The 26746-nt window shown below is 39.3% G+C and overlaps 2 protein-coding genes across 7 annotated transcripts in view; one reads left to right on the forward strand and one right to left on the reverse strand.

The window, feature by feature from the left end:
• Positions 1–21123, forward strand: part of CNOT8 (CCR4-NOT transcription complex subunit 8) — a 51461-nt gene extending 30338 nt beyond the window's left edge. Inside the window, exon 7 of the mRNA XM_060093714.1 lies at positions 21077–21123. Within this exon, the coding sequence (XP_059949697.1) occupies positions 21077–21082 (6 nt within the window). The 3' untranslated portion in view covers positions 21083–21123. The remainder of the gene's footprint in view (positions 1–21076) is intronic.
• The window catches only part of GEMIN5 (gem nuclear organelle associated protein 5), a 43003-nt gene extending 16795 nt beyond the window's left edge, over positions 1–26208 (reverse strand). For 4 of the 6 annotated variants that reach the window (XM_060093710.1, XM_060093709.1, XM_060093707.1 and 1 more), the window contains exons 1-16: positions 25979–26208; positions 25006–25166; positions 24102–24283; positions 21114–21265; positions 20784–20903; positions 19239–19371; positions 18051–18216; positions 16970–17182; positions 15656–15741; positions 11812–11894; positions 10050–10186; positions 8737–8810; positions 7853–8034; positions 3990–4129; positions 2822–2993; positions 769–996 (exon numbers count right to left, since the gene is read on the reverse strand). In XM_060093710.1, the coding sequence (XP_059949693.1) occupies positions 769–996; positions 2822–2993; positions 3990–4129; positions 7853–8034; positions 8737–8810; positions 10050–10186; positions 11812–11894; positions 15656–15741; positions 16970–17182; positions 18051–18216; positions 19239–19371; positions 20784–20903; positions 21114–21265; positions 24102–24283; positions 25006–25166; positions 25979–26144 (2395 nt within the window). In that variant the 5' untranslated portion in view covers positions 26145–26208. The remainder of the gene's footprint in view (positions 1–768; positions 997–2821; positions 2994–3989; positions 4130–7852; positions 8035–8736; positions 8811–10049; positions 10187–11811; positions 11895–15655; positions 15742–16969; positions 17183–18050; positions 18217–19238; positions 19372–20783; positions 20904–21113; positions 21266–24101; positions 24284–25005; positions 25167–25978) is intronic. The other 2 variants (XM_060093708.1, XM_060093712.1) reach the window with 1 other exon arrangement.
• Between the last annotated feature and the right edge of the window lie 538 nt (positions 26209–26746).

Raw genomic sequence — 26746 nt, forward strand, 5'->3', positions numbered from 1 at the left:
GCCTCCACAGCTTTATACCATAGGTCTAGGAGTTCCAAACTTGGCTTGGGTGACAAAGGACTAATTGCATATTTAATTCCACAAACGAGGAACAACTTTACCAATAGAAATTTAAAGTGTATGGGATACAGAGTCACAATCCTGAGTGTACACACCATGAACTCAAAAAACCCCACAAAAAACAAAAAACCCAAACTAAGTTGTTGAGCTACAGGGGTAAAAGAACATTTTATGATAAAGAAGTATTCTGATGAATCTAAAAAATAAATCCATTAAACTTTTTAGATCTTTATTTACCCAAACTGTGGGTCCCAGTGGCCATCCCTTGGGATGGAGAGGGTCAGGGAGGACTCTGTACCATATATTTTGGCCATTTAAAATTCTGTCACATCAAAATATTCTGCTGTAGAATTGAACATGAGTCAGTCCTATTTATATTGTTTGCCTGCAAGTTCCCAGAGTGGTGATAGTTTCTAGGTCAGATATTTGTAAGGGACAATGGTTTCTTTCAGTAAACATGGCTGATGACATCATATTGTTCAAACTTTCCCCATGTAAGTTTCTATGTATACATTGCCCTAGTTTCACTTTGTCCCACAGTCTTACCCTGCTCAAGGTGATAAGAAGTTTTCTCTATAGAAGTTCAATATTTCCATCCCAATCATCCATTAGATCCCCTTAACAGTTCAAAGGTAGACCTGGCTTAGTTTCCTGGTCATGGCTACTAAGTCCTAGAGAGTTAGTGAAACACAGGATTTGGCCACATACCTGCCGACGTGACACCACAGGGTAGCTCTGGCTCCCGGGCTTCCTCTTCAGTCTCCTGGTCTGACACTCCATTCTCAACAGGGCCCGAGCTCTCCTTTACACTCTCTTCTTCATTCCCGTTACACAATTCCTGCTTTACAGGCCCTCTCAAGGTGGGCTTTTTCTTCTTTTTGGGCTTTGGCTTAGGTTGAGAGAGCCTTTTTTTCTCTAATTCAGTACTTTTCTTGCCTATAGAAATCACAATTCAGAAAAGGATAGATTAAAGTATATATTCTTAGTTAAAAGCACTCTAGGAGATCATCTCCAAAACCTTATTACTCTTCTTTTTGATAACATTCTGGCCCTTTCCCTTCCTTCCCAATGAATTCTTAGTTATATTATCAAAGTGTTAACCAAACCAAACGCTTTTGGGATTTCATTAAATCATAAACACAATGCCCATTTACCCCTGAATACTTGAGTGTGTATCCTACAAACAAGGATATTCTCCTACATCATCAGAGCACAACCATTAAAATCAGGAAATTAACGATGATACATTACTCCTATCTACTCCCACCTCACTTAAGTTCTGCCGGTTGTACCAAGAATGTCCTTTATAGCAAAAAGAATCAATTTAGGACTACATGTCGCACTGGCTTGTTATGTCTCTACTTTCTTTCAGCCTGAACAGGCTCAGATTTTATTTTGACTTTCATGACTGGAAACTCATGAAGATTACAGGATAGTTATTTTGTCAGATTTCCTTCAAATTGGGTCTGCCTTATGTTTTTCATGATTAGATTTAGGTTATGCATTTCATTGCCTCAGGCAATCACTGATTTGCTGTCACTGTAGCTTAGTTTTGTCTGTTTTAGAAATTCATATGATTTATAACTACATTTCTTTTTTTAAAAATTTATTTTATTTATTTATTTTTGGCTGCATTGGGTCTTTGTTGCTGTGCACAGGCTTTCTCTAGTTGCGGCGAGCAGGGGCTACTCTTTGTTGCAGTGCACGGGCTCTTCACTGCAGTGGCTTCTCTTGTTGCGGAGCACGGGCTCTAGGTGCTGGGGTTCAGTAGTTGTGGCACGTGGGCTCAGAAGTTGTGGCTCGCAGGCTCTAGAACACAGGCTCAGTAGTTGTGGCGTATGGGCTTAGTTGCTCCGCGGCATGTGGGATCTTCCCGGACCAGGGCTCGAACCCGTGGCCCCTGCATTGGCAGGCGGATTCTTAACCACTGCGCCGCCAGGGAAGCCCTATAACTACATTTCATACTCTGTATTAGCTATACAGTATTTAATCTTTGTGCCCGGCTTCTTTTGCTAGGCATAATCCTTTCTGAGATTCATCCATTTTGTTGCGTTTAAAAGTAGTTACTTTTTATTGCTGAGTAGAATTCCACTACAGGATATAGCATAGTTTATTTACCAGCTGATGTACATTTGGGTTGTTGTTTCTGGTTTGTGGCAATTATAGATAAAGCTATAAGCATTCTTTTATAGGTCTTTATATGGATGTATTATTTCATTTCTTCAGGTATATTTCTAGTTGTTTATATACTCTGTCTAGTTTTCTAGCTATTTCTGGTGAGTGGGCAAATCTGGTACCAGTTATTCTTTTACAGCCAGAAATGGAATTCTGTTAATTATTTCAAGTTCAGCTTGTCCCAGATTTGGGTAGCCAGCCCCTTCAAGCTGGCTTCTTTGTCCTTTTGATGATCTCTATTCTTTGAGCACTTCCTTCCTTTGTGGCATATGATGTTGCAGGCTCATCTTGTATTTTTCCTGTCCTAACCTGGAATTAGCCATTTCTCCAGAAGCCCTGGTCGGTCCCTTTTAATGGAGAATGATATTTAGAAAACAAGATCTGGGTGCTAGGTATACTTGTTACTATTTGGGTGTTGTCCTCAGGCCCCTCATGGCTGCTATCCTTGCTTGGGCTTCCAACCCTACCATCCTGTTGCTGCCGCCCTGCAGGAATGTCTTCCTTGCTTGACTCCAGTCAACTCATTTACTGAGGAAAGGAGAAAGGGAATTAGGCAAGCCTTTATGGGCTCCAGGTTTTGACTGACCTTGAGGAGGTCGGGAATGTTCTTGCATGGAAGTGAGCCATTTGTACACACAGAAGTCATCTGCCCCTGAGTAGATGCAGTCTGGATCCAACGGGGACCATGCGATGCAAAGCAGTCGACCTCGATGTCCTCGGAAATTGCATAGAGGCTCTTCCTGGAGAGTATCCCACACCTAGAACCAAAAGTCACACAGAGAATAATTTCTGGTTATTCTATTGTTTTTTTGGGGGTATACATTTAAAAAAAAATCTTATAAATCTGTGTACTCTTATTTCCTCTTGTGATTTGTACTTTTAGGAGTTCAGTTTCAGAAAGTGCTATTTCCTGTGGGAGGTTTATGTATTCTGGGATATAGAGGCATTCCCATGTGGATGATTTTGAGTAAGCTTTAATGGTGCCCTATGGATTTCACTGTCCTGAACCAGTATCATATGTTATTTTTGGGCTGGGGATTCAGATACCATGAAGAGAATTCTAATTCAGAGCCCACACCTGCACATGTGATGGATGCTTAGGGTTCTAACTTCTCACAGGTGATTCTTCTGTCTGTGGGCAAATGATCAATTTCCTTGCTGTTTCTTGAATTACTCCAGTCTGCACTGCACAAAGGGTGGCCCGTCATGGCTCTCAGCTCTGTGCAGATAGCTTATTTACCACTCAATACTGAGACAGACATCCATCACAGATGATAGATCCTAAGGTCTCTTCTGGTTCTGATATCCGAAACTCACCCCATACCTCCGGTTTGGCATCTCATCTTTATTTTTGAGAACTTGGAGGTCTGACTTACCAATTTATTATTAGAAATATTTTTTCATTATTTATAGTCACCATTCTGTGATAGAACAGAATGGGAGGAGTACTTTTCACATCAACTTTAGTCCATTAAACTGACAGTAGGTCAGAATGAAATCTTTAAAAACATCAGAATTTAGCTAGTTCCTATTAATATTTCCCCTTTCATCAAAGTAAAATACACCCCAAACTTAGCCTGCCAAGGGCCCAGATATGTTTAATAAACTAAAATGCCCTCTAGAGCTCAGAAAAATCCCTTTCTATAGAAGATAATGGTAAGGGAAGGAGTCTGTACAAAACTGGGGGAAAAGAGGGAAGAGTTTAAGTTAGAGTACATAGTGAAGAACCCACTGAATCAAGGACGCAATAGTACCTGAGCTGTACCATCATAGGAAGCAGATATCAGCCTTCCGTCATGATGTGGGCTCCATGCCAGACTGGTAATCTTGGCTGTGTGCCCTGAGAGGGTCCGGTAGGGCTCTGTAATGGTCACTGGAGATTCAGGATTGCTCTCTGTAAGACAAGGGGATGATGTCATTTCTACCAGCAACAACGACAGAAAGACATAAAGGAGGGTATTAACATGGCAAGAGTCAAGATTTTGCCACGTGCTTTCTGTGTGATTTTCAATATTGTTTCTACGTGGGCAGTGTTGTTTAGTAGTTAAGTGTGTAGGCATATCCACAGTGCCTGGCACATGGGCTTACTGCAAGAAGTGTTAGCTATCATTCTTTCTTTCTAAAAGCCATCAAAATGAAAGTAATACATTTTGGATGTGATACCAAGAACATATCACGTATATGGCACTCTAGCTAAAAATGTGTGACGTGAATCTAGTCATGAGAAAATAGGAGACCAAACCAAATTGAGGGGACATCTACAAAATAACAGGCTGGCATTCTTCAAAAAAATCAAGATGAGGGACTTCCCTGGTGGTCCCGTGGTTAAGACTCCACACTTCCAATGCAGGGGGCACGGGTTCGATCCCTGGTTGGGGAACAAGGATCCCGCAGGCTGCGTGGTGTGGCAAAAAAAAAAAAAAAAAGGCTGAGGGACTGTTCTAGATATAAAGGACAATATTGGATCAATTGTCAACACTAGAAAAAGCACGGTAGATCAAACTATTGTATTAAATTAACTGAAGTTTATAATGGAATTATGGTTATGTAAGGGAATAGCCTTATTCTTACAAAATACACAAATATTAAGGGATATGGGGCATGACACATGCAACACAAACAGTTTGGAAAAATACATACATACACACAGAACAAAGCAAATATGACAAAATACAAGTTGTTGAATCTGTGAAAGGGTATACGGGAGTCCTTTGTACTATTCTTGCAACTTTCCTCTAAGTCTCAATTATTTAAATATAAGAAGGTAAAAATAAAATGAAATGGATTCTGGCCATTTTTTTCCTTTTTCTATTATTCAGTAGATATGAAATAAAAAACAAACTAGGGTGATAGTATTACAATAGAAAAAGATCTGCACTGCTCTTAAGTATTAAGTTAATGCTCTTCAATAAGTGATGCTGAGAAAACTGGACAGCTACCTGTAAAAGAATGAAATTACAACATTTTCTCACACCGTATACAAAAATAAACTCAAAATGGATTAAAGACCTAAATGTAAGACCTGAAACCTTAGAACTCCTAGAAGAGAACTCTTCGACATAAATCATAGCAGTATTTTTTTTTGGCTCAGTCTCCTAAGGCAAAAGGAACAAAAGCAAAAATAAACAAATGGAACCTACTTAAACTTCAAAACTTTTGCACAGCAAAGGAAACCATCGACAAAACGAAAAGACAACCTACTGAATGGGAGAAAATATTTGCAAATGACTGATAAAGGATTATTTCCAAAATACCTAAACAGCTCATAGAAGTCAGTGTCAAAAAAATAAACAACCCAATTAAAAAATGGGCAGAACACCTGAATAGACATTTTTCCAAAGAAGACATGGCCAACAGGCACATGAAAAGATGCTCAGCATCGCTAATCATCAGAGAAATGCAAATCAAAACCACAATCATATCATTTTACACCTGTCAGAATGGCTATCATCAAAAAGAACACAAATAGGGACTTTCCTGGTGGCACAGTGGTTAAGAATCCACCTGCCGATGCAGGGGACACGGGTTCGAGCCCTGGTCCGGGAAGATCCCACATGCCGCAGAGTGACTAAGGCTGTGTGCCACAACTACTGAGCCTGTGCTCTAGAGCCCGCGAGCCACAACCACTGAGCCCGTGTGCCACAACTACTGAAGCACACGCGCCTAGAGCCTGTGCTTTGCAACAGAGAAGCCACTGCAAGAAGAAGCCCATACACCGCAACAAAGAGTAGCCCCTGCTTGCTGCAACTAGAGAAAGCCCGCGTGCAGCAACGAAGACCCAACACAGCCAAAGAAAAAAAAAACAAAAAACACAAACACAAATAACAAATGTTGGTGAGAATGTGGAGAAAAGAGAACTCTCGTACATTACTGGTGGGAATGTAACTGGTGCAGCCACTATGGAAAACAGTATGGAGGTGCCTCAAAAAACTAAAAATAGAAGTACCATATGACCCAGCAATTCCACTCCTGGGCATGTATCCGAAAAAAATGAAAACACTAATTCTAAAAGATACATGTACTCCAATGTTCATAGCAACATTATTTACAACTGCCAAGATATGGAAGCAACCTAAATGTCCATCAACAGATGAATGGATAAAGATGTGGTATATATGAACAATGGAATATTACTCAGTCATAAGAAGGAAGTTCTGCTGTTTGCAACAGAAGAGACCTAGAGGGTATTATGCTAAGTGAAATAAGTCAGACTGAGAAAGACAAATACTGTATGTTTTCACTTACATGTGGAATCTAAAAAATAAAATGAATAAATATAACAAAACAGAAACAGATTCACAGATATAGAGAGCAAACTGGTGGTTATCAGTGGGGAGAGGGCAGAGGGGAGGGGCAAGATGGGAGTGTGGGATTAAGAGGTACAGACTTGTATATAAAATAAATAAGCAATAAGGATATATTGTATAGCACAGGGAAATATAACCATTATTTTATAATAACTTTAAATGGATATAATCTATAAAAATACTGAATAGCTATGTTGTCTACTCAAAACTAATACGATATTGTAAATCAACTATACTTCAGTTTAAAAAAAATAAGTTTATGTCCTTTGCCAAAGTAGATATTTAATTTGGAATCAGAAGACTAGGATAAGCTTTCTAACATATCATGCTTATTAGTTACAAACTGTCTACTATTTATTATTAGAAAAATCTATGTACACTTTATTAGTTTTCCTATATTCCTTTTAACTTGAGAGAGTCACTGCTAGAATAAAATTTTTTTTGTTATTACAAATAAAGATTCTCAGGAAATCACTGGAAGTTAGTTCTAGAGAAATTTAAAGTGTCAACTTGAAATTTTCACTATGGTTGACAGTACATACTCTCCAGCACTTTGGAAACAGATTAGTGTCACATTATAATTTCTTCATATTAGAAAAAAAAGTAATTACATCTCCTTCACATTAAAAGAACAGGCGCCTCTGACCACTTATTATGGTTCTTCTGGGTGCTGAAGAAATTCAGAGAAGTTTAAGATTCATTAAGGAATACATCATATGAAAATATGAAAAAGATCAATGTGCCAGGCAGGGACTAGTAGTTACTAGAACACATGCAGACTCTGCAATTAGACAATTTGGGTTTGAATCTAGGCTCTATCATATACTAGCTGTGGGACTTAAGGAAGTGAGCTAACCTCTCTGAGCCTCAATTTAATCAGGAAAATGAAGATAACAAAACCTACCTCCCAGGACTGTGAGAATTAGATGCAGTCACACACGGAAACACTGAGGGAAGGGGATATAAACTGGCAAAATCTTTTTGGAGAGTGACAGTTTCACACAAGATGCAAAGTCATATCCCTACCCCTGGCCTGGAATAACTATAGCAATAACTATACTTTAGAAAATCTGGAGAAAACATGCAGCAAACTAATAACACTGGTTTTTACTGAGGGATGGGATTAGGGAATTTTGTCATGTTTGAAACTTTTGTTGTATTTTAAATAAGGTGAATATACTACTTTTGAAAGCAGAAAAATAATAAAAGTAGTATTTAATACCAAAAAGAAAGGAAAAAGGCACAGAAATTGGAACAAGAAGTAGCAGAACACATATACCACCCCCAATATGGAAAGAAACCAAAGTTACCTATGACGGTCTGCAGGTTGTGCACATAAATGACTGCATTGTTGGACCCAGAGGCCATCAGATAGCTCAACTCTGGCTGGCTGCCATACTCATGATGCCAGCTAATAGTATTCACAAGCTTGTGATGCTGCTGGATGGTGCAGATCAGTTTCAAGTTAGGAACCTTGAATATTTCTATTGATCTGAAATAAGAAACACACCAAGACAAGAAAGATGGATGCTCAAATTACAGTCCAGTGCACACAGGTATCTCCCTCATCCCATCAGTCAAAGAAAGGTGAAATGGAATAGGATAACCCTATATAAACTGCAGAGGTTACTCTCTCACAAAGAACCAGATACAAAAAGTAGTTCTTTCAAACAGTTTTCACAAATCTCAACAATCTCTGGAAAGTTGTGTTTATCAGGCTCTTATAATAAATGGTGCAAGGGAGAAGCTAAAAAGAAGAATTAATAAACAAATGGCTGAAATAGGACTATGTTATTATGATCAACATTGGAAAGGGAAAAAAAAAACCTAACAAAAACAAAAACAAAAAGATGTTGGAAAGGGCATGGTGAGGCCTAAAAAGCATTTCTGCCTAGGTTTACTTTAAAAAAAATGAAGGGAGATTTAGGCAGTTTAATTCTGGAGATGAGGATTCTGTGAAGCACACAACAGCCAAAACACAGAGTAGGCAAACATTCTCTTTGGGCTGAAAATATTTAACTTATTTTGCAGTTCTCAAAGATGCAGAGAGCTGAGTCATTTAAGGATGTCAAGGATAAGTCAGAATATCAAATACAACTAGGTTTTCCCAACTAACATTACAGATGGCATTAGCTTGTGATCAAATATATATGCAATTACAAAGTTTTTTTTTTTAAAGAAACAAAACACATACCCATCTTCATTGCCAAGAGCCATGATTTTGCCATCTGCTTTCCAGCTGATCTCTGTGTGTACAGGCAATTTGTACTAGAAAGCAAAACAAACCAATCTTGACTGAAAACATTGTTCTTACAAATCAGTGATGACAGTGTGGGAAAAAAAAGAAAATCCCTAGTTTAAAAATGTTCTAATTGTACAACAGTCATTCTTAGAAGTAACCTACATAATTCACCAAAGAGTTACTAAGAGCAAGTATTTGAAATACGATTTCCTAAATGGGATAAAAAAGAGAAGCCAGTAAATACTACATGTCTGCAGTGTATAACCTTGTGAAATGAACTTAATGATTTTTATCCCACAATAAGACATGAAACATATCCATTGGCTTTGATAACATGGGGGTCATCGCCTTTTTAATAGAAGTCATACACACTACCCTTTTTTCTTCCTATCTCTTCTGTTTCTTTTCCAGAATCTTTTTTTTTTCCTAACTTTTTTTTGGTGTTCCCCAAAGCTGCCTGGGCCCTCTTCTTTTCTTTCTTGTCTCTTTAGATCACCTCATACATACCTGCAGCTTCTTTAGCTACCATTCATGTGAAGGGACTCCAAATTTCTATTTCTAGCCCAAACTCCTTATATGAGCCTCTGATCCATACATTTAACTGTCACAAAACTAAAAGTTTGTTAAGAATAGGAATTTTGTCTCTTTTATTCATTGTTGAATGTTAATGTTCAGATAACATTTAAGACATGAAGGAATACAGTCAACAAAAATAATTCAATTTATGATTAAATGTTATTTTTATGCTAGCAATACAAAATAATGAGCAACAGTAAAAGAGGCTCATTTGAAAGAGTAAGGAAATCTCAACATTTATGGTTTCATTTAAAAAGACAGTTCTGGCATACAGATACATTGATAGGATGGTAAAGAAAATGTGGCTAAATGTGGAAATCTCAGTCAAGGATATAAGGAACTTATTTGTATTATTTTTGCAACTTTTGTATAAATCTGTAATTATTTCACTAAAAAAATTAAAAACAAAATGACAATTCTGTCTTGAGCAAAATACCTTATAGCCGCACTTGAATACCATCTTACAAAATTATTTTTACGAACACCTCACTCCGGAGAAAGTGGCTGGCGTGAAAAGGCTGCTTTATATTCAAGATCGGAAAGTTTACAATAAATCACCATTGCAACTGAGAGAAGCTTGAAATCTGCCTGAGCATAATGGATACCTCTTATAATGGCATTTATCATGCAAGATGAGAAGCCAAGAAGATGGAGAGATCATGAGAAGACTTTAGACCACAAGAACTCACTTTGATTGAATTGGTGTCCCTGATGAGTTTGTTGATGTCAAAGGCCTCTCCACTAAGCTTCCAGGGGTTGTGTTGTAAGACAATCCCTTCCCCTCCACAGCTGTATAAAGTGAGGGAAGGTCTGTCCCCTTCTCCTCCTATATGAGATAAGAAAAGAAAGCTTATCAGTTTTGTACTTTACCAGCTTAACTATTTGTTGCTATAGTATGACCATATCATACTATGAGATGTTTTAAAAGAATTACATTAATTTATTGGAATAAAGTCACTGTTCTTTGCATCTGAACACAGTTGTTGGGGGCAGAAGTAAACAGGGTATATTAATTCTACATTAATATTTTTATTTTTATTTATTTATTTTTTTTGCGGTATGCGGGCCTCTCACTGTTGTGGCCTCCCCCGTTGCGGAGCACAGGCTCCGGACGCGCAGGCTCCGGACGCGCAGGCCCAGCGGCCATGGCTCACGGGCCCAGCCGCTCCGCGGCATATGGGATCCTCCCAGACCGGGGCACGAACCCGTATCCCCTGCATCGGCAGGCGGACTCTCAACCACTTGCGCCACCAGGGAGGCCCCTACATTAATATTTATAATACAACATCTTTGCTTTAAACATTCTTCTGCCACTCAAAATAGTAGGGGTGCCAAAGCTGGGATCAGAAAACATGTTTTCAAAGTTTTGGGGAATCTACCTTCTCTTACTGAAACAAGTACTCTTTGGGCATTTAAATATATGGAGCTGCAGGACTTGCTATGACTAACTGTAAGAAGCTGTACTCAAAGCAAAGATTTCTTTGGTGTTACAGCAATCATCCTGTTGATTTTTAAGAAGCAAACAGTGGTTCTGGTGGGTTTCTGTAAGGGCAAGTTTTATTTTCACCACTGTTAGAACTATGCTTGGCACAATCAAGGATCAACATTTGTTGAATGAATGAATGAATGAACTACCATTGTAATGCTGCTTGAGTTCTGATGATTTATACTGTAAACGTTTACATTATTATGGAAATTTACAGATGTTCCATTATATATGGTGAAGAAAAGATTACCAAAGACTTTTGCTGAACACACTCATTTTTAAAATTCTGCAAGACCTACCACTGTAGGCATACGAAAGAGAAAGATAAGGCTGAGGGGTTAGAAAAGGAAAAGGGTCAGAATACAGTCAAAGGCAACAAGAGATCATTTGAGAAATTCTAAGTTTGCTTTAACTGTAGGTGAAAACAGATGATCATTAACATTATAATTCTTTTTTTAAAAAAATTTTGTTTTTTTTTAATAAATTGCTTATCTTACTTTATTTATTTTTTGGCCACACTGCATGGCCTGTGGTATCTTAGTTCTTGGACCAGGGATTGAACCTGGGCCCTTGGCAGTAAGAGCACGGAATCCTAACCACTGGACCGCCAGGGAATTCCCAACATTATAATTCTGATAAAATTAAAAGGTGATAGCAAATTTTGGTGAAAATCATTAGACTAGGTATCAGGACCCAGCATGAGGTAACTATATTCACAATGAAAAAATTCAGCTCAAAGAGACCAAATATGCTTTAGTTTGGAGTTTGGAGAGGCTTATTCTGGGTGAATGCTTTCTAATTTGTCACCTGTTAAAACTGCCCTCATGGACCCCTGGGGACATAGCAGCTTGCTTAAGTAATCACTGCACTAGAATATTTATGACTCTTTCCAGGTTGCACATCCTAGGATTAAGTTGAAAGAAAGAGAATACTCTCACGTTTGTTACAGAATGAGTCACACTTACCGGGTGCCATGGAGGGTACTGGTGGCCCCCAGGCTAATGAGTATACAGTCTTCTTGTGATATGTGCTAGAAATCTGTGGAGGCCTGGGGGGAAGGGGGATTACAAACAGAAAGACTTAAAACAAAAAGATATAGTGGAAAACAGACCATCTTTTTCAAAAAGTTGCCTGTTATATAAACTTAGTTGCTGATATTAAAGAAAAATAATCTAACAGTACCCTTCTCCAAATAACTGACTGTAAACAAGCAAACACTTAAATAATATACCATGTAATGATAGCTACTAACAAAATAATTAAGTCCCGAACATACTTCACCCAATAAAAAAATGTTATTAACCTCCCCAACTGGCCAGTTTGGGGTCATTCTCCCCTTCTCTGTCAAATATTCTAATGTTACTGTAGTTATATACCAGTGTAAAGGCTATCACAACTAGAGAAAAACAGGACAAGACAGAAAATGCAAACTGTTAAGCCCAGAACTAAGGTTACTGCTAAGCATATATTATCACCATTCAAATGTATCCACCTTATATTCAAGTAAAAGACTGGAAGTCATTTTTGGCTTACCCTGTCGTTAACATAACATTCTTAAACTAAGACAAGATTTTATTTCATTTTATTTTTTTGGCCGTGCCTTTTGGCTTTCGGGATCTTGGTTCTGAACCAGGGATTGAACCCGTGCCCCCTGTGGTGGAAGCTCGGAGTCCTAACCACTGGACTGCCAGGAATTCCCAAGATTTTAGAGTAGATAGATTTTAAAGTTTTTTTTTCTTGGATTAATACTTTTATTCTTCACAAACATTCATTTCTTCCATCTTTTCTACCTAATAATGCATTTATTTATTTAATTAAAAAAATTTAAATTTGTTTTACAGTTTTTAAAGGTTACTTTCCATTTAATTATTACAAAATACTGGCTCTATTCCCCTTGTTGTACAGTACATCCTTGAGCCTCTCTTATACCCAATAGTTTGTACTTCCCACTCCCCCACCCTATAGTCCACCCCACCCCAACCACTAGTTTGTTCTCCATATCTGTGAGTCTGCTTCTTTTTGTTATATTCACTAGTTTGTTGTATTTTTTAGATTCCACATATAAGTGATAGCATACAGTATTTGTCTTTCTCTGTCTGACTTACTTCACTTCACATAATGCCCTCCACACCCATCCATGTTGCTTCAAATGGCAAAATTTCATTATTTTTTATGGCTGCAGTTATTCGTGTGTGTGTGTGTGTGTGTACACATAACTTTTTTGTCCTTTCATCTGTTGATAGACACTTAGGTTGCTTCCCTATCTAGGCAGTTGTAAATAATGCTGCTATGAACACTGGGGTGCATGTATCTTTTCGAATTAGTGTTTTTGTTTTTTTTTGGATATATACCCAGGAGTGGAACTGCTGGATCATATGGTAGTTCTTTTTGAGGTTTTGATTTTTTTTTTTTTTTAAAGAAATGTTGCTCTTCAGGGTATTTTTGAAGGTTGCTATGGTGATTAATGATATGTGATGTGTCAGGACAGGGCAGTGCGGTTATTACCTTTAACATATACTGTATTCTTTGTATGATTTTAGAATTCCAGGATTCTAGAACCTATGACTGAACTAACTTAGCTGTTGACTTCTTTATTTCCATGTATCTGACACATTTATCATTATCACTAGACAATGAACCAATTTTTCTTTGGCTGAAAGAAGTAGAATAAGCATTTCTGGCTCAATATTAACAATGTATCTACAGCAACATCCTTCCTCCTACTACATACCTTTGCTGGTATCAGTTTGGATATTCAGCTTATAATAACCAAATGATAGTAATTTACCAGAATTAGTCAGCAGTTTTGTGATGACACAAACCTATTTAAATTGATATATAGTTTTACTTTATTAAATACTTCTTTGAAATAGTGTAGCCTGTTTTAAAAAAAGTTAGAAATGAAGAAAAATAGTTAACGTGTATTCAGTTATACATAAGTACCAAAAAAACTGGCATATAAAAAGGTTAGCTGCACAGTATAATGAATGATTCTCACTTAGATGCAAATGATCTTTCGGCAAACTTTTTCTGTAAAGGGCCAGATAGTCAGTGCTTCAGGCTTTGTGAAACATGCAATTTCTGTCACAACTCGTCCATTCTGCTGTGGTAGCATGAAAGCAGCCTCAGACAAGAGGTGAAAAAAATGAGTGTGTGGCTTCCCAGGTGGCGCAGTGGTTAAGAATCCTCCTGCCAAGGCAGGGGACATGGGTTTGAGCCCTGGTCCAGGAAGATCCCACATGCTGCGGAGCAACTAAGCCCGTGCGCCACAACTACTGAACCTGCACTCTAGAGCCCGCGAGCCACAACTACTGAGTCCGTGTACCACAACTACTGAAGCCTGCGTGCCTAGAGCCCGTGCTCCGCAACAAGAGAAGCCCACACACCGCAATGAAGAGTAGCCCCCGCTTGCCGCAACTAGAGAAACCCCATGTGCAGCAACAAAGACCCAATGCGGCCAAGAAAAGAAAAAAAAAGAGCGTGGTTGGGCTCTAATAAAACTTTACTTATGGACAGAGAAATCTGAATTTTATTTACTTTTCATACATTGTGAAATATTCTTTTGATTCTTTTCCATTTATTTCAAAAGATAAAACTATTCTTAACTCATGGGCCATAATTCTCTAATCCCTGGCTTAGAACAGTGCTTGTCCAATAAAGTAGCCCTTAGCCAAATATGGCCCTTGAGCACTGGAAGTGTGGCTCATGCAACTAAGAACTCAAGTTCTAATTTTATTTATTTTTAATTAGTTTAACTATAAATAGTCACACATGACCAGTGGCTACCAAACTGAACAGTGCAAGTCTGGAATCTAATCAAGCATCTAGAATAGCTGTGCCCAGTAGATTTATACTGTGAGCCACATCTGCAAATCAAAGCTTTCTAGTAGCCAAGTTAACAGAAGTAAAAGAAACAAGTGAAATTCAATTTTAAGAATGTATTTTATTTAGCTCAGTATATAAAAAGTATTATCTTTTAAAATATAATGAAAATAAATAATTGCTGAGGCATTTTACATTCTTTTCTGGGGACTAAGCCTTTGAACTCTTGAGTATGTTTTACACTCAGCACATCTCAGTAGCCACCTGTGACTAAAGACTACTGTAATGGACAGTGCAGCTCTAGACAGTTCATAGGAAATACAGGGAATAGTGAAATGAGTTACAAGTCACCACAAAGATTTAACAAGTCCAAAATGCAGAATATGCTACAAAACAACTTATCTGGAATCTTCAAATTGAAAAGGCAATGTTATGGAAAGAAGTGGGGGATTATTCTAGAATAAGAGACTAAAGAGACATAACAAAATACAACGTGTGATCCCTGATTGAAAAAAGTTTGAAAAAAAAACCACTAGGGAAAATGTTTTTGGCTCAAATGAGGAAATTTGTATATGCACTGGATATTAGCTCATATTATAGATTACTGTTAATTTTTGTTAAGTGTAGACAAATAAAGCAAGTATGGCAAAATGTTAACAACTGGTAAATCAAGATGGAAGGTACAGAGATGTTCTTTGTTCTCGGCTTTTAACATTCTTTCATGTCTGAAAACTTTTGTAAAAAAATGTTGAGGGAAAACAAAAGCAAATGGTTTATTTTAGTGGTTCCCACAGGTCAGATGGGCTGAACCACCATCACCTGAAAAAGATTTTTTAAATAAAATTCTGACTTCTAAGCCTAATCTCAGAGTCAGAATCTTAAAGATGCTTCCTAGCCCTATTATGATATACATCCAGGTTTATGAACTCAAAATTAACTCACTGACAGTTTGGTCAATGGGCTAAATAGGAATCGTCTATTTCTTACTTGTTGGAGTAGGTGTCATACAATCCCACTTTTCCATCATCAGTTCCAAAAGCTAAGCAGCCTTCCTTGGTTGGGTGCCAGCACAGCTACAAAAAAATGAGGAAAGGGGCAGTGTTAAGGGAATCCTTAGGTTATACTTCAAGTGTTCAGTTGGAAAACTTTCTTGTTCTTTCTGTCTTCTAATTTTAAAAGTAACAAATTCTCACTATTTAAAAGAGAGAAACAAAGAAGTATTAAAAACAAAGTAGGGCTTCCCTGGTGGTGCAGTGGTTGAGAGTCCGCCTGCCGATGCAGGGGACACGGGTTTGTGCCCCGGTCCGGGAAGATCCCACATGCCGCAGAGCGGCTGAGCCCGTGAGCCATGGCTGCTGAGCCTGCGCGTCCGGAGCCTGTGCTCCGCAACGGGAGAGGCCACAACAGTGAGAGGCCCGCATATCGCAAAAAAAACCACAAAAAAACAAACAAACAAAGTAAAAGTCACCTGTAATCTCACCATCCAACAAAACACCCCATTGCCAATTCTGTATCTTTCTAGACATTTTTTGTGGATGAACTTTATATATAATTGAAAAAAAAATAGGTTCAAACATTTAAATGATATGCATGATACATTGTTGAGTGGGGAATAAAAGATTCCAGAACAATTTAGAAAATATGATTCTATTCATCATTAACAAAGCTTGGAAAGATACGTCACAAACTGTCAACAGTGGTTCTCTGGATGATGGAAGTGGGAGAATGGAGTCAAGGGTGGGGTAGGAAACATTTTTTGCTTCCTACACTTCTGTACTGTGGTTTTCGTTTTGAACCACAAACCTTTATTGCTTTTAGACTAAATAGCCACAACAAAGATATCACTTTGAAGAAAAACAAAAAAATTATACATACTGTTTTGTAATCTGCATTCCATGTTTTGTAATTTGCATTTTTCATGAATCATTAACATTTTCCCATATCAAAGAAACATCTACATTATCACTTTTAATAGTTTAATACTATTCCCCATGTGGTTATAATTTAATGTATCTCCTATGAATGTACATCCAGGTTATTTCTAATTTCTTACTGTTAGAAAATAGTGTGACTTGAACAAAACCTTAATTTTACAAACAAAGCCAAATTTCGGAATTAGGAGGTATGTAATGGGTTTGGTCAGAGAGAGTCCTTCTGCTGTTCCACTTTCAAATTGCATCGAAAATACCCTTGAAGAAGTCTGAATTCCCAATAGAGTTCATTTCTATGAATAGGTACTCTCTAAAAGAGAATTAGTTATTTGAAAAAAGTTCGTGGCAAGCTCAAAGAAAGCTTCCTTACCGCTGTAACCTTGGACTTGACACCCTGCCAAAAAATTTTCACATCATAGTTGTTCTTTATGGAGAATGTATTCCATATACGGATCATGCCATCACCAGCGCCTATCGCCAAACAGCCTGTGTCTACAGGAGAGAAAGCCAGACTGTAGGCAAACCCACCAAGGGAAGGCAGGGTCCAGCAGCACTCCAGGGTGGCCATGTCCCAACATTTTACCTGAAAAGATTAAGGGTTAGGGTCTTTATAAAGAAGGTCAGAGAAACAGGAAAAAGAATCAACACTTCAAATAGGATGGGCTCAGAGTACATCAGGATAATGTAACTTAACTATTCCAGTAGGAATGAGAAAAATAAATCAGTTATAAATTGTAGAGCTCAGAGGGATCTTAGAATACATTTATTTCCTAAGATGCCAAGTGAATCGAAAGCACAATAAACTAGAACCCAGGCTTCCTATTTCCCAGAGTTCAGCGGCTTTTCTACTCTACTGTATCACTGTATTACAGCATTGGTAATTTTCTCATTTGGCAAACTCAAAAAAAAAAAAAAAGATACAGGTGGCCTCAGGACAGTGGAAGAATCAGAATCATTATCTTCAAAAGCAAAATATTTTCTCATAGCCAGTGGAAGAGGAGTGCTGAGTTTTTAATTGTCACTTGTTTAACAGTGACTTGGAAGAGAATGGTCAAACAAGCCTAGCTTATTGTAAAACAGAAAGGTGTCTCAAGTAAAGCCAATTGTCTCTTACAGAGACTGTGCCAAGAGGAGATGGCTCTGCTACCTAAACTATAGACGAGGGTATTTGAAAGCTAAGGCTTGATGATCTCGCACAGCCTTCCATGGACACATCTACTCTTCCTTGTTGTACCTGCTTTAACAAAAAGGCATTTGGTGGTTTCTCAGCTTTCCCCTACTTTTCTGCTGCTAATGTATTTAATGCCAATCAGTAACAGTAACTCTGAAATTGGAATGCGGGGGCAAGGTGAGGTGTGAGAAATGATGTATGGTTTGAAAAAGCTCTCTAATCCCATGCAAGTCCTCAATCACTGCTGTACAGTGCTGAATGCAAAATAAGCTGTTCTTACATCTCTGTCCATTGATGTGGAAAGCAGCAGCTGTTTGTCATCTTCAGTTTGTAGAGGACATAAATTAAACACAATCCTTGAATGATTCTGCCCTTCTGATGAAGCACTAAAGAGGGTATATTTCCGTCTCCAAGACTGAGTGAGATCCCATAGTAGCAGTTCGCCTCTGTGAAGGAAAAACAAGTATTCTCTTTCATGAGCAATCTGAAAACAAGTGATTTTGGGCCAGAGAGTGTGGGCCCTCAGCTGCAAAATAATTTCTGTTCATTGTTCCTTAAAGGAGATAAAAATTACATATTCTGAAATAGGCACAAAATACCTCTGGAAAAACACACACAAAAACAGAAAAAGTCACTGCCTATGGGGAGGGGAACCAAGTAGCGAAGACAGAGGTGGAGAGGGAGCTTTGGAGTTCCCTGGTGGTCTAGTCGTTAGGACTTGGTGCTTTCACTGCAGCGGTCCAGGTTCAGTCCCTGGTTGGGAAACTGAGATCCCGCAAGCTGTGTGGTGTGGCCGAAATATTAAAAAAAAAAAAGGGAGCTTTACTGTATCCTTTAATTCTTTTTGAATCATACAATTGTACTGGACTACCTTTTGAACAGATTTTTCCTAAAAGCTTTAATTATAAAATGCCACCATAATTTGCAGAGCCACAAAGGCTTTAAGACATAGTATGTCTCTTTTGGAGCAGTGGCGGTAGTTGGGTCGTGACTAACACTTTGGGGTATTTCTATATGCTCTGCCTGTATTACCTCATTTAAAAGCAGGGAACTTGTCTGTTAAATTCACTTATCATCTCAAGCAACTAGAATCTGGTGCTCAATAAATTTTGCTTAGTGAATGGCCATATTCATCCTAAGAGAGAGGAAACACTTATATCCTCCCCTTTTTTCCTGTGAAGTCAATGAAGCTCAGAAAAGTGAAGGGTCTTGCTTATGAACAGCCGGTAAGTAACAGACTGATTCTGAAATTCAGTTCCGCCTGACTTCAGAGTCCACACTTAAGCACCACAACTCTTATTAGACAGCACAGGTATTAGTTCCATGATTTTTCCATTACAAATGGCCCATTATAATATAAACCTTAGTCACTGCTTTCTCCATCTTCTGTGTCTAGAAAGAAAGGCCTAGGAATTCCTGAGGCTAGAGAGAACAAAATATGTCAGAGAGCATGACCAAAAAGACTTACCCAAAACAGCTGGATACCAGCTGTGTTGGCTGACCCTTGGGCCAATGGAGTGTCAACCAAAGGCGCTCTTTAACAGTTGGGTCTATACTCCCTCCTCTTCTCTTCAGAAAGGGCAATTTCAAAGTCATCACCACTGCAGATTAAAAGAAGGTCCATGGACAGTCAAGACAATGAAAGTACATGCATGAAGCCACCAGCAGTTCACAATACAGTTCATGTTTCAAAGTTTGTTAGTTTGGTTGCTTAGAATTCAGACCTCATTTTCTCATGGAAATTTATGCATATAGTGGTTAATACTAGTCTAGCAAATTTTGGTCAAACAAGCTCTTACAGGCTGTCTTGGCAACTTAAACATTAAGAATATGGTGTGTCTGGGAAAATGAGGTTCCAACTGGGATGGAGAACCCAGGTGGTAACACAACCCAAGATTCTTCAAAGTTGGAAGGACAGAGGGTAGGAAGCACAGAGAGTAGGACTCCATCTTCTAGTTGGCAAGAAATCCAACAAAGGGGACAAATTTGACAGCTGTGGTGGTAAGTTCTCCACTCCTGACATGCTACTGACCAGATGTTCTTAGTCCCTACTGTGTATGAGAACTACCACTGGCGCTTCTAAAACTACATATGCCAGGGCTCTACCCCTAGAGATTCTGATTCAGCAGATTTGAGGTGGGGTCTAGGCACCTCCAGCTGATTCTGCTGCATGACCAGAATTGAATACCATTGTATTAGACATCTGTAAGTTCAGAGATTACCCTTTTGGAGGGATTCCTAGCCCGATGTTGTCCCCGCTAGGGAGTATCAGCCAAAGTGTGTCCAAAAGCAGTCCACAAACCTTAAAAAATTCTGCTTTCCAAAATTATACGACTAGTTACCACTGACTGAACCCTAACTATGTGCCAAGCACTGTGTTACTTGCTTTACGTGTACTAATGCATTTGGACAAAGATGAAAAAACTTCCATGGTTTTACATAAATTGGAGAAAGAAGACTGCTGTAAAGAGAAAAGCTAGATTTTTACTGTAAAGGTAGAATTCATTCTGCCTGGAGTTCCTCTCAATCTGTTCAATATAAACTTAAGGTAAAAGTTCTGTTCGAAGAGAAGCTTGGGAAAGCTATATGATTGAGGGTCTCTGTAATTTGGGTAAAGTGAGCTTTTACATTTAAACAGGTACTTCTATATTAGGTATATATTATTAATTCTGCACTTGTGCATTAAAAGCTCTAGCTCTAGAGATCTTTTCCATTCCTTTGATCCAGGCCTTGCCAAGTTCAGGTATTCCCATTCTCATAACAAACATCTTGCCCTCCAGGCCAAACAGTGATCTTTCTGTGAATGCAGTAGAAAACCTCATTGCCAACACCAAAGCCAGATGTTCAGAGTGCAGAGAGCTCTAGCCCAGGCTAAAACTTTCTGGATAGAAAAGTAAAGAACTGCTTTCTGACAGATGACACACACTGAGGATAACAAGAAATAATAAGCTTCTACTTCTACTGGATTGATAATAGGTTATACCACAACGGAAACGTTAAATGTCAGTCTTACCTCGGCCTCTAGAGCAGCTCCAAATACGAATGGTCTGATCTTTGCTTCCAGTGGCTAAGTAGCAGCCTTTTTTTACTGGAGTTTGTGCTATAACTTTCCCATTGGGGATTTCAAGTTCTTCTAGGGTAGAGATGGTAATTTTGTTTTTAATTTGCATTAAACATGCACTTATCAAAGAAAAATTAGTTTGCAAGGGTTCCTGAAACTTAGTTACTGTTTTCATAGATTTGATCTGTAAAATCTAGTTTTAAACATAATTCAAATTATACTATTTTACCCACTTTGTTCTTTAGGTCTAAAGAGTACTGAACCCTATTAAATCATCTCTACCTGAATTTTCCTCTTGATTTGTGAATAAACAATCTTCACCAGGCAGGGGGCACCAGGCTATGGAGTGGATCTCATCATCGTGGCCTCGAAGCCTGTGTATAACTTCTCCTTTCTTGCTGATGTCAATTATAACCACTATGCCATCCTTGTAGCTAAAAAACAAGAGTTAGAAATATTACTGAAAAATGAAGACAGACTGTCTTTCTAGGAAACATTTAGGCTTAGGAGTTATTGTGCATTTCTAAAAGTTAAGTGCATTTGGGGTAGGGGGAAGGAAAAAGAGCAAGAAATAATCTTGTTCTGTCCTTATTCCAAAGTACTTATTTCATGTTTTCCAGTTTTTAAAAAAACCCTCCCCCATGCCAAACTGCTGGCATTAAGTTATACTATACACATTGCCTGGCACGAAGCTCAAACAGTGGACCATGCCTGTGCTCAAGGGGAACTTATAGAAGAATAGTTCTGACAGGGGTCCAGCAATTTCCCTAATTGGAAATGAATTTGTCCTAATAAACTAAAAATATCTCCTTCCTTTTACAAATGATCTTACTTTTCTAACAAAAGCTGCAGGATTCTAACTTATAGATCTGGATATTCCAAGGCTGTCAGTTTTTGAATTCAGAAGAAACTCAGAAATTGTAATCGTTTTTTGTTTTTTTTTAATGATGAAGTATTTCAGACACAAGAAATATCTACTCTCTAGCTTAAGAAAAAAAAATATGACCTATACAGTTGAAGTCCTCTGTACATCCCACCCCAATCAAACCTCTCTCCCTTTCTTTCCCAGAGGTAAACTGCTATTCCTAAATTTTGTGTTACATTAGTCCTAACCTTTCTTTGTATATATTCCTAAATAAGATACAGAATTACTTTGTACATTTAGAAACTCATATAAATGGTATCATGTTGTCTGTTTTTCTGTAGCTTGCTTTTTTCACTCATTCTTTTTGTGAGTCATTCATGTTGACACGTGTAACTCTAGTTCCTGGTCAGTCGTTTATACTATTGCATAGTACTCCACCGTGTGAATATACCATAAGTTTAGTTACTCATTTTCCTTTTGAAGGGCTTCCATTTTTTTCTACTATTACAAACAAAAAATGCTATTAATAATTTTATACACACTTAAGCAAGTTTCAGGTTTGATGCCTAGTAATAGGATGTTAAGATATACACATTTTCGCTTTACTAGAAAGTGCAAAATTGCTCTCCAAAGTGGACATACCTGTTTACATTTCCTATACACTAGACAGTCCTACAGGGAAAAATACCATTACAGCTTTATTTATTTTTCTCCTTTTATTAAAAAAAATTTTCCCCATTACAGCTTTATTTAAAAAACATGAAATCATAGAATATATCAAATCTTTGAAGACACAGACTTTGAAAACCATCAAGATATATAACCTAATAGTCATGTGATTAACCTGTTTTGCAATTTCAGTCAAGACTTCAGGGACTGTTTTGAAGAACCTCTAAAAACAAATTCTGATTCAATCCTGTTTGATTGTCTTCCACCTGAAAGACTCTTGTGAATTCCTGCTTATCTTTCAAGGTCAGTTTGATTCACGCTTCTCTGACCCCTGCCTACCACCCTTTCTGCTCCCTCTCTTATACTCCCACCAAGACAATGCTCCCATTTCATGGAGACCTCCGATCACAGACCCTTTCCATTTTCACTGTTAACTCACCCACACCTGTCTTCCTGTCCTTCTCCCCATGCAGTGCAGATTTCATGATCCATCATTATATTCACTCCTTAAAAAACACCCTTATCTCCTTTGTTCCCCCTTTCTCTCAGGGGTGTTTACTCCACAAAACTCCAAACCTGGTTGAATCCAACCATTTCCTTTCTCAACCAGTTTGAGTAGTTTACTTAAAATTCATGACCACAATCCTTGACTTGGCACTCAACCAGGACCACAGGACCTGCAGTTTCTCTCAGTAAGTTCATTTTCCTTTTCTCTGAGATGACTGTTTTCATACCCTCTTCCTGCATCCAGCTCCTTCCCCACCCTGAACTTGACTCCACCTCTTTGACTTCTTCTCCACCTCTTTCTGCCTCACTAAGAATATCAGCAGCCATCAGAATGAAACACCCTCCTCTTCCAACAAGATCTGTGAACCTACTTGCACCTATTTCCACATTCTCAGCTGTTCTTTCTACTTGTGGTCTGGATCCAGTTTCCTCTTGACCTCCCATTATCACTCATGTATTCTTCACTGTTCACCCCTGCCACAGGCTCCCCCTTTTCTGCCTCAGCATCAGCATAAAAACATGCCTTTGTTATCTTCCATTTAATACTCCCTTGACCCCCATACATCTCCTCTGGCTTCATATCTATATGCACGTTGTCACAACCAACTGTGGAAACGTTGTCTCCATATGTATTTACCTCACCTCCCAGTCTCTTGAATCCACTCCAGTTGAACTTTCTCCTCCTACATGCTTGTGCTTATGTCTAGTCTTCAAACTAGAGAGAATGAACATCTTTGGGAGAGAAGTAAATGGAGTGGTGAAGGAGAGGGGATTGTGCTCTCAGGCAGCTCATGTGAAACAACCTTGGTGATCACTGGGGAGACAGATCCTAATGCCAGATTGCTTTCCCAGTTGAGTGGGAGAGCTAAGAACCAGAGACAGAGCTGAGTCATTTGACACTTTGGGAGTATATGTTATAACCAAGGGTAAGTATGGAGGAAAAAAAGATGAAAGAGGACATTTTTGACATTTGGAGGTTGACTGAAGAAATCAGATATGAAGAATGAGTAAAGTACAGTATCATGGAAACCAAGGAAACAAAAATAGAATGGGAGAGACAGTGAGGACCCAGAGGTCACAAGAATAAATGATACCAGGGGTGAAGGGAGAGTGGTTAATACCTGTAAATGGTTTCCTCTGAGGAATAAAGGGACAGCAGAAGGTAAAGAAAATGCAAAGTAAGATCATAAACAAAAATAGATCATCAATGCAGATGGCACAGTACTTACCCAATGGCTACTAAATCTTCATGATGAGGTGAGCAAGTAAGACAGAAAATTGTCCTGGGTTCTATAAAGAGGTGCTGGCTGTCATTTCTATTAAGCCAGTAACAGAAAACTACTCCTTTTTCATCTCCAGATACTAGTAAATCCTTTACTAGAGGAGACCAATGCAGTGCTGATATTGTATGCTTTAAAACAAAACAAAGATATCTTTGCTTTTCATTTGTCAATGCTGAACTTTTTTTACTTAGTTTTTAACCTGTTTAATGCTAGGCACATTATAGGTACTTAATAAATACTGTTAGGACCACTTGTAGAGCAAGACTACATTATAACCAAATGATAGGAGAATTTAGGCTACTGGGGATCAAAGAGCCATTTAAAAAATTTCTTCCTTCGATAGATTAATGCAAAGTTCTTACTAAGATTAACTGAGTCCTTTCCTACATTCTCTAGGCAGGTATATCAATTAATCATCTAGTTTGGAAAGAAGTTTCATTCACTTACAGTTTATATCAGGAGTCTTTTTCATGGTAAAGTGCCAGAGAGTAAATATTTCAGATTGTGTGGGCCATACTGTCTCTGTTGTAACTACTCAACTCTGCCACGGTAGTGTGCAAGCAGCCAATACTTAAAATTGTAGACAGTACTTAAATGAATGACTGTGATTGTATTCCAATGAAAGAATTCGCAAAAGCAGGCAGCAGTGCAGTTTGCTGACCTCTGATTTATATGCATCTCCTTCCAAAAAAGTTTTGAGGTACCTTACAATATAGAGCTTCTAATCTAATGAACAAACACAATTATAAAAGTTACCTTGCACAGATGAGCTAGAAAAACTATACTTGAAGAAAGAGAACTCTGGTACAGATAAATAATAATGGTCTGAGAAACCAGCAAGTCATGGTACCTGATGGAGCGCATGTTCCGTCACAACTGTTTTTGTCTCTACATCCCAGATTTTCACAGTCCCGTCATCGGAGCTGGTGGCGCACAGGTTGTATTGACCCGGGTGATGACAAAACGTGAAGCCAGACACCCTTTCGGTGTGTCCCACCAACTCCCCTATGACTTCAAGCAAAACCAGACTCCAGATTAAAATGCTACCTAGGATTCCTGGCAGAGTCCTTGTGTTGTTAGATGGTGATTGGGGCCTCACTTATCCCATGGAATAACAAAAATTTCCAGGGACTCACAATCAGAAACCCCAAGTGCTGGTATTGGCTCTGCCACCTGACTTCAGACAAGTCTTTTTATCTTCTTGGGTCTTAGTCTTCTCAACTATAAAATACCATTCATATCACTTGATGTGCCTAGTTCTTAGGCTGAGGAGCAGCTCAAGTGAAGAATGTAAAAGGGATTCCTATTTAGATCTGGCCAGAAGTCATTTGGAAAAGAATAAATATCTGGCATGCCATATCCCAAGGCATAATCAAAACCTAGTTTGGAGCCTGAAAGCATCCGGCTCAAGTCATTCATCTTACAGAAATGAGTATCATATATTTGCAGGCTCTCTCTTAGGACCTGGAGCTGTAGGCAGCCCCCAACCCCAGGAAGGCTCTCAGGGGGCCCGCACGCACTGGGTTGGGGAGGAAGGGCTAGGTGTTATAAATGCCTGGCGAGACACATGGATAACTCTTCAGTAAGCCAGCGGATCCACGTGAGAGCGCCAGGAGGCGGGACCACTCAGCCGCAGCGTGGTGTACAGCCAACCTTGGAGACCCGGACACGACTCAGTTTAGATGACTGTGAGCGGACCCTCCTCCCTGCCCGAGTCTCAGTTTCCCCATCTATAGAGAGGGGGGTGATTGGACACGCCCACTCGGCGCCCCCGGGGAACGCAATTAGTGCAGGAAGGCTGGGGCCAAGAGGTGGGGAATTACCTCGAAATGGGGACGTCCCTGGGATCACGTCCGCTCCCGGGCCCACGCGGACAAGGAAGACAGAGGTCCGCGCCGCGAAGCCGAAGAGGCCCCCGGGCACGGCATCGCTGCATCGGGAGCAGTACCAGTTAGGGGAGGGGGGCAGCGTGCGCGGTTCCTGTCCCATGATCACGAGCAACCGGGGACGAGGGAAGCAGGCTCTGAGGCAGACAGTTCGTAGCCCTACGCCGGAGACGGGAAGGGGGCGTGGTTAATTTAGAGCCCCGCCTCCTGGGCCCGCCGCTACGGCGCGCGCGGAGGTCCAGGTCTCACTGCGCGCGCCGCTCCTGCGGCCTCGGGGCTGGGAAAGGCTGGGCCCCGCGGGCGGCTCTTTGCCCCACCAATGCCGCCTGCGGCGGGAGGGTCTGGTGCTGCTGGTTAGGTATTCTCACTTGCTACAGCAAGGAAGGTTAATTAATAGGTTAGAATGATGGAGTCACCTCCCGGCACTGCTAGTTTATTCTCTGGACCTGTTCAACCCTATCCCATCAAATATATTTTAAAAGCTATGTGCCGGGGCGCCTTGGTAGCTCTGGAGATGCTTTAAACGTATCTACAAGAAGCCAATTAACAAAAAGATAAAAGTTCGAATCAGAAATTTCTGCAACTGGGTGGAAATTCTGGCTCTGGTTTTTGATACCCAAGAAGCAGCAGAATAGAGTGACTCTCTTGATCTGATTAAGTGCCAACTCTATGAAGGGGCTGTATGTGTTAAGTGCTGTGGAGGAA

The sequence above is a fragment of the Mesoplodon densirostris genome, chromosome 3, assembly GCF_025265405.1.
Source record: "Mesoplodon densirostris isolate mMesDen1 chromosome 3, mMesDen1 primary haplotype, whole genome shotgun sequence".
Taxonomy (NCBI): Eukaryota; Metazoa; Chordata; class Mammalia; order Artiodactyla; family Ziphiidae; genus Mesoplodon; species Mesoplodon densirostris.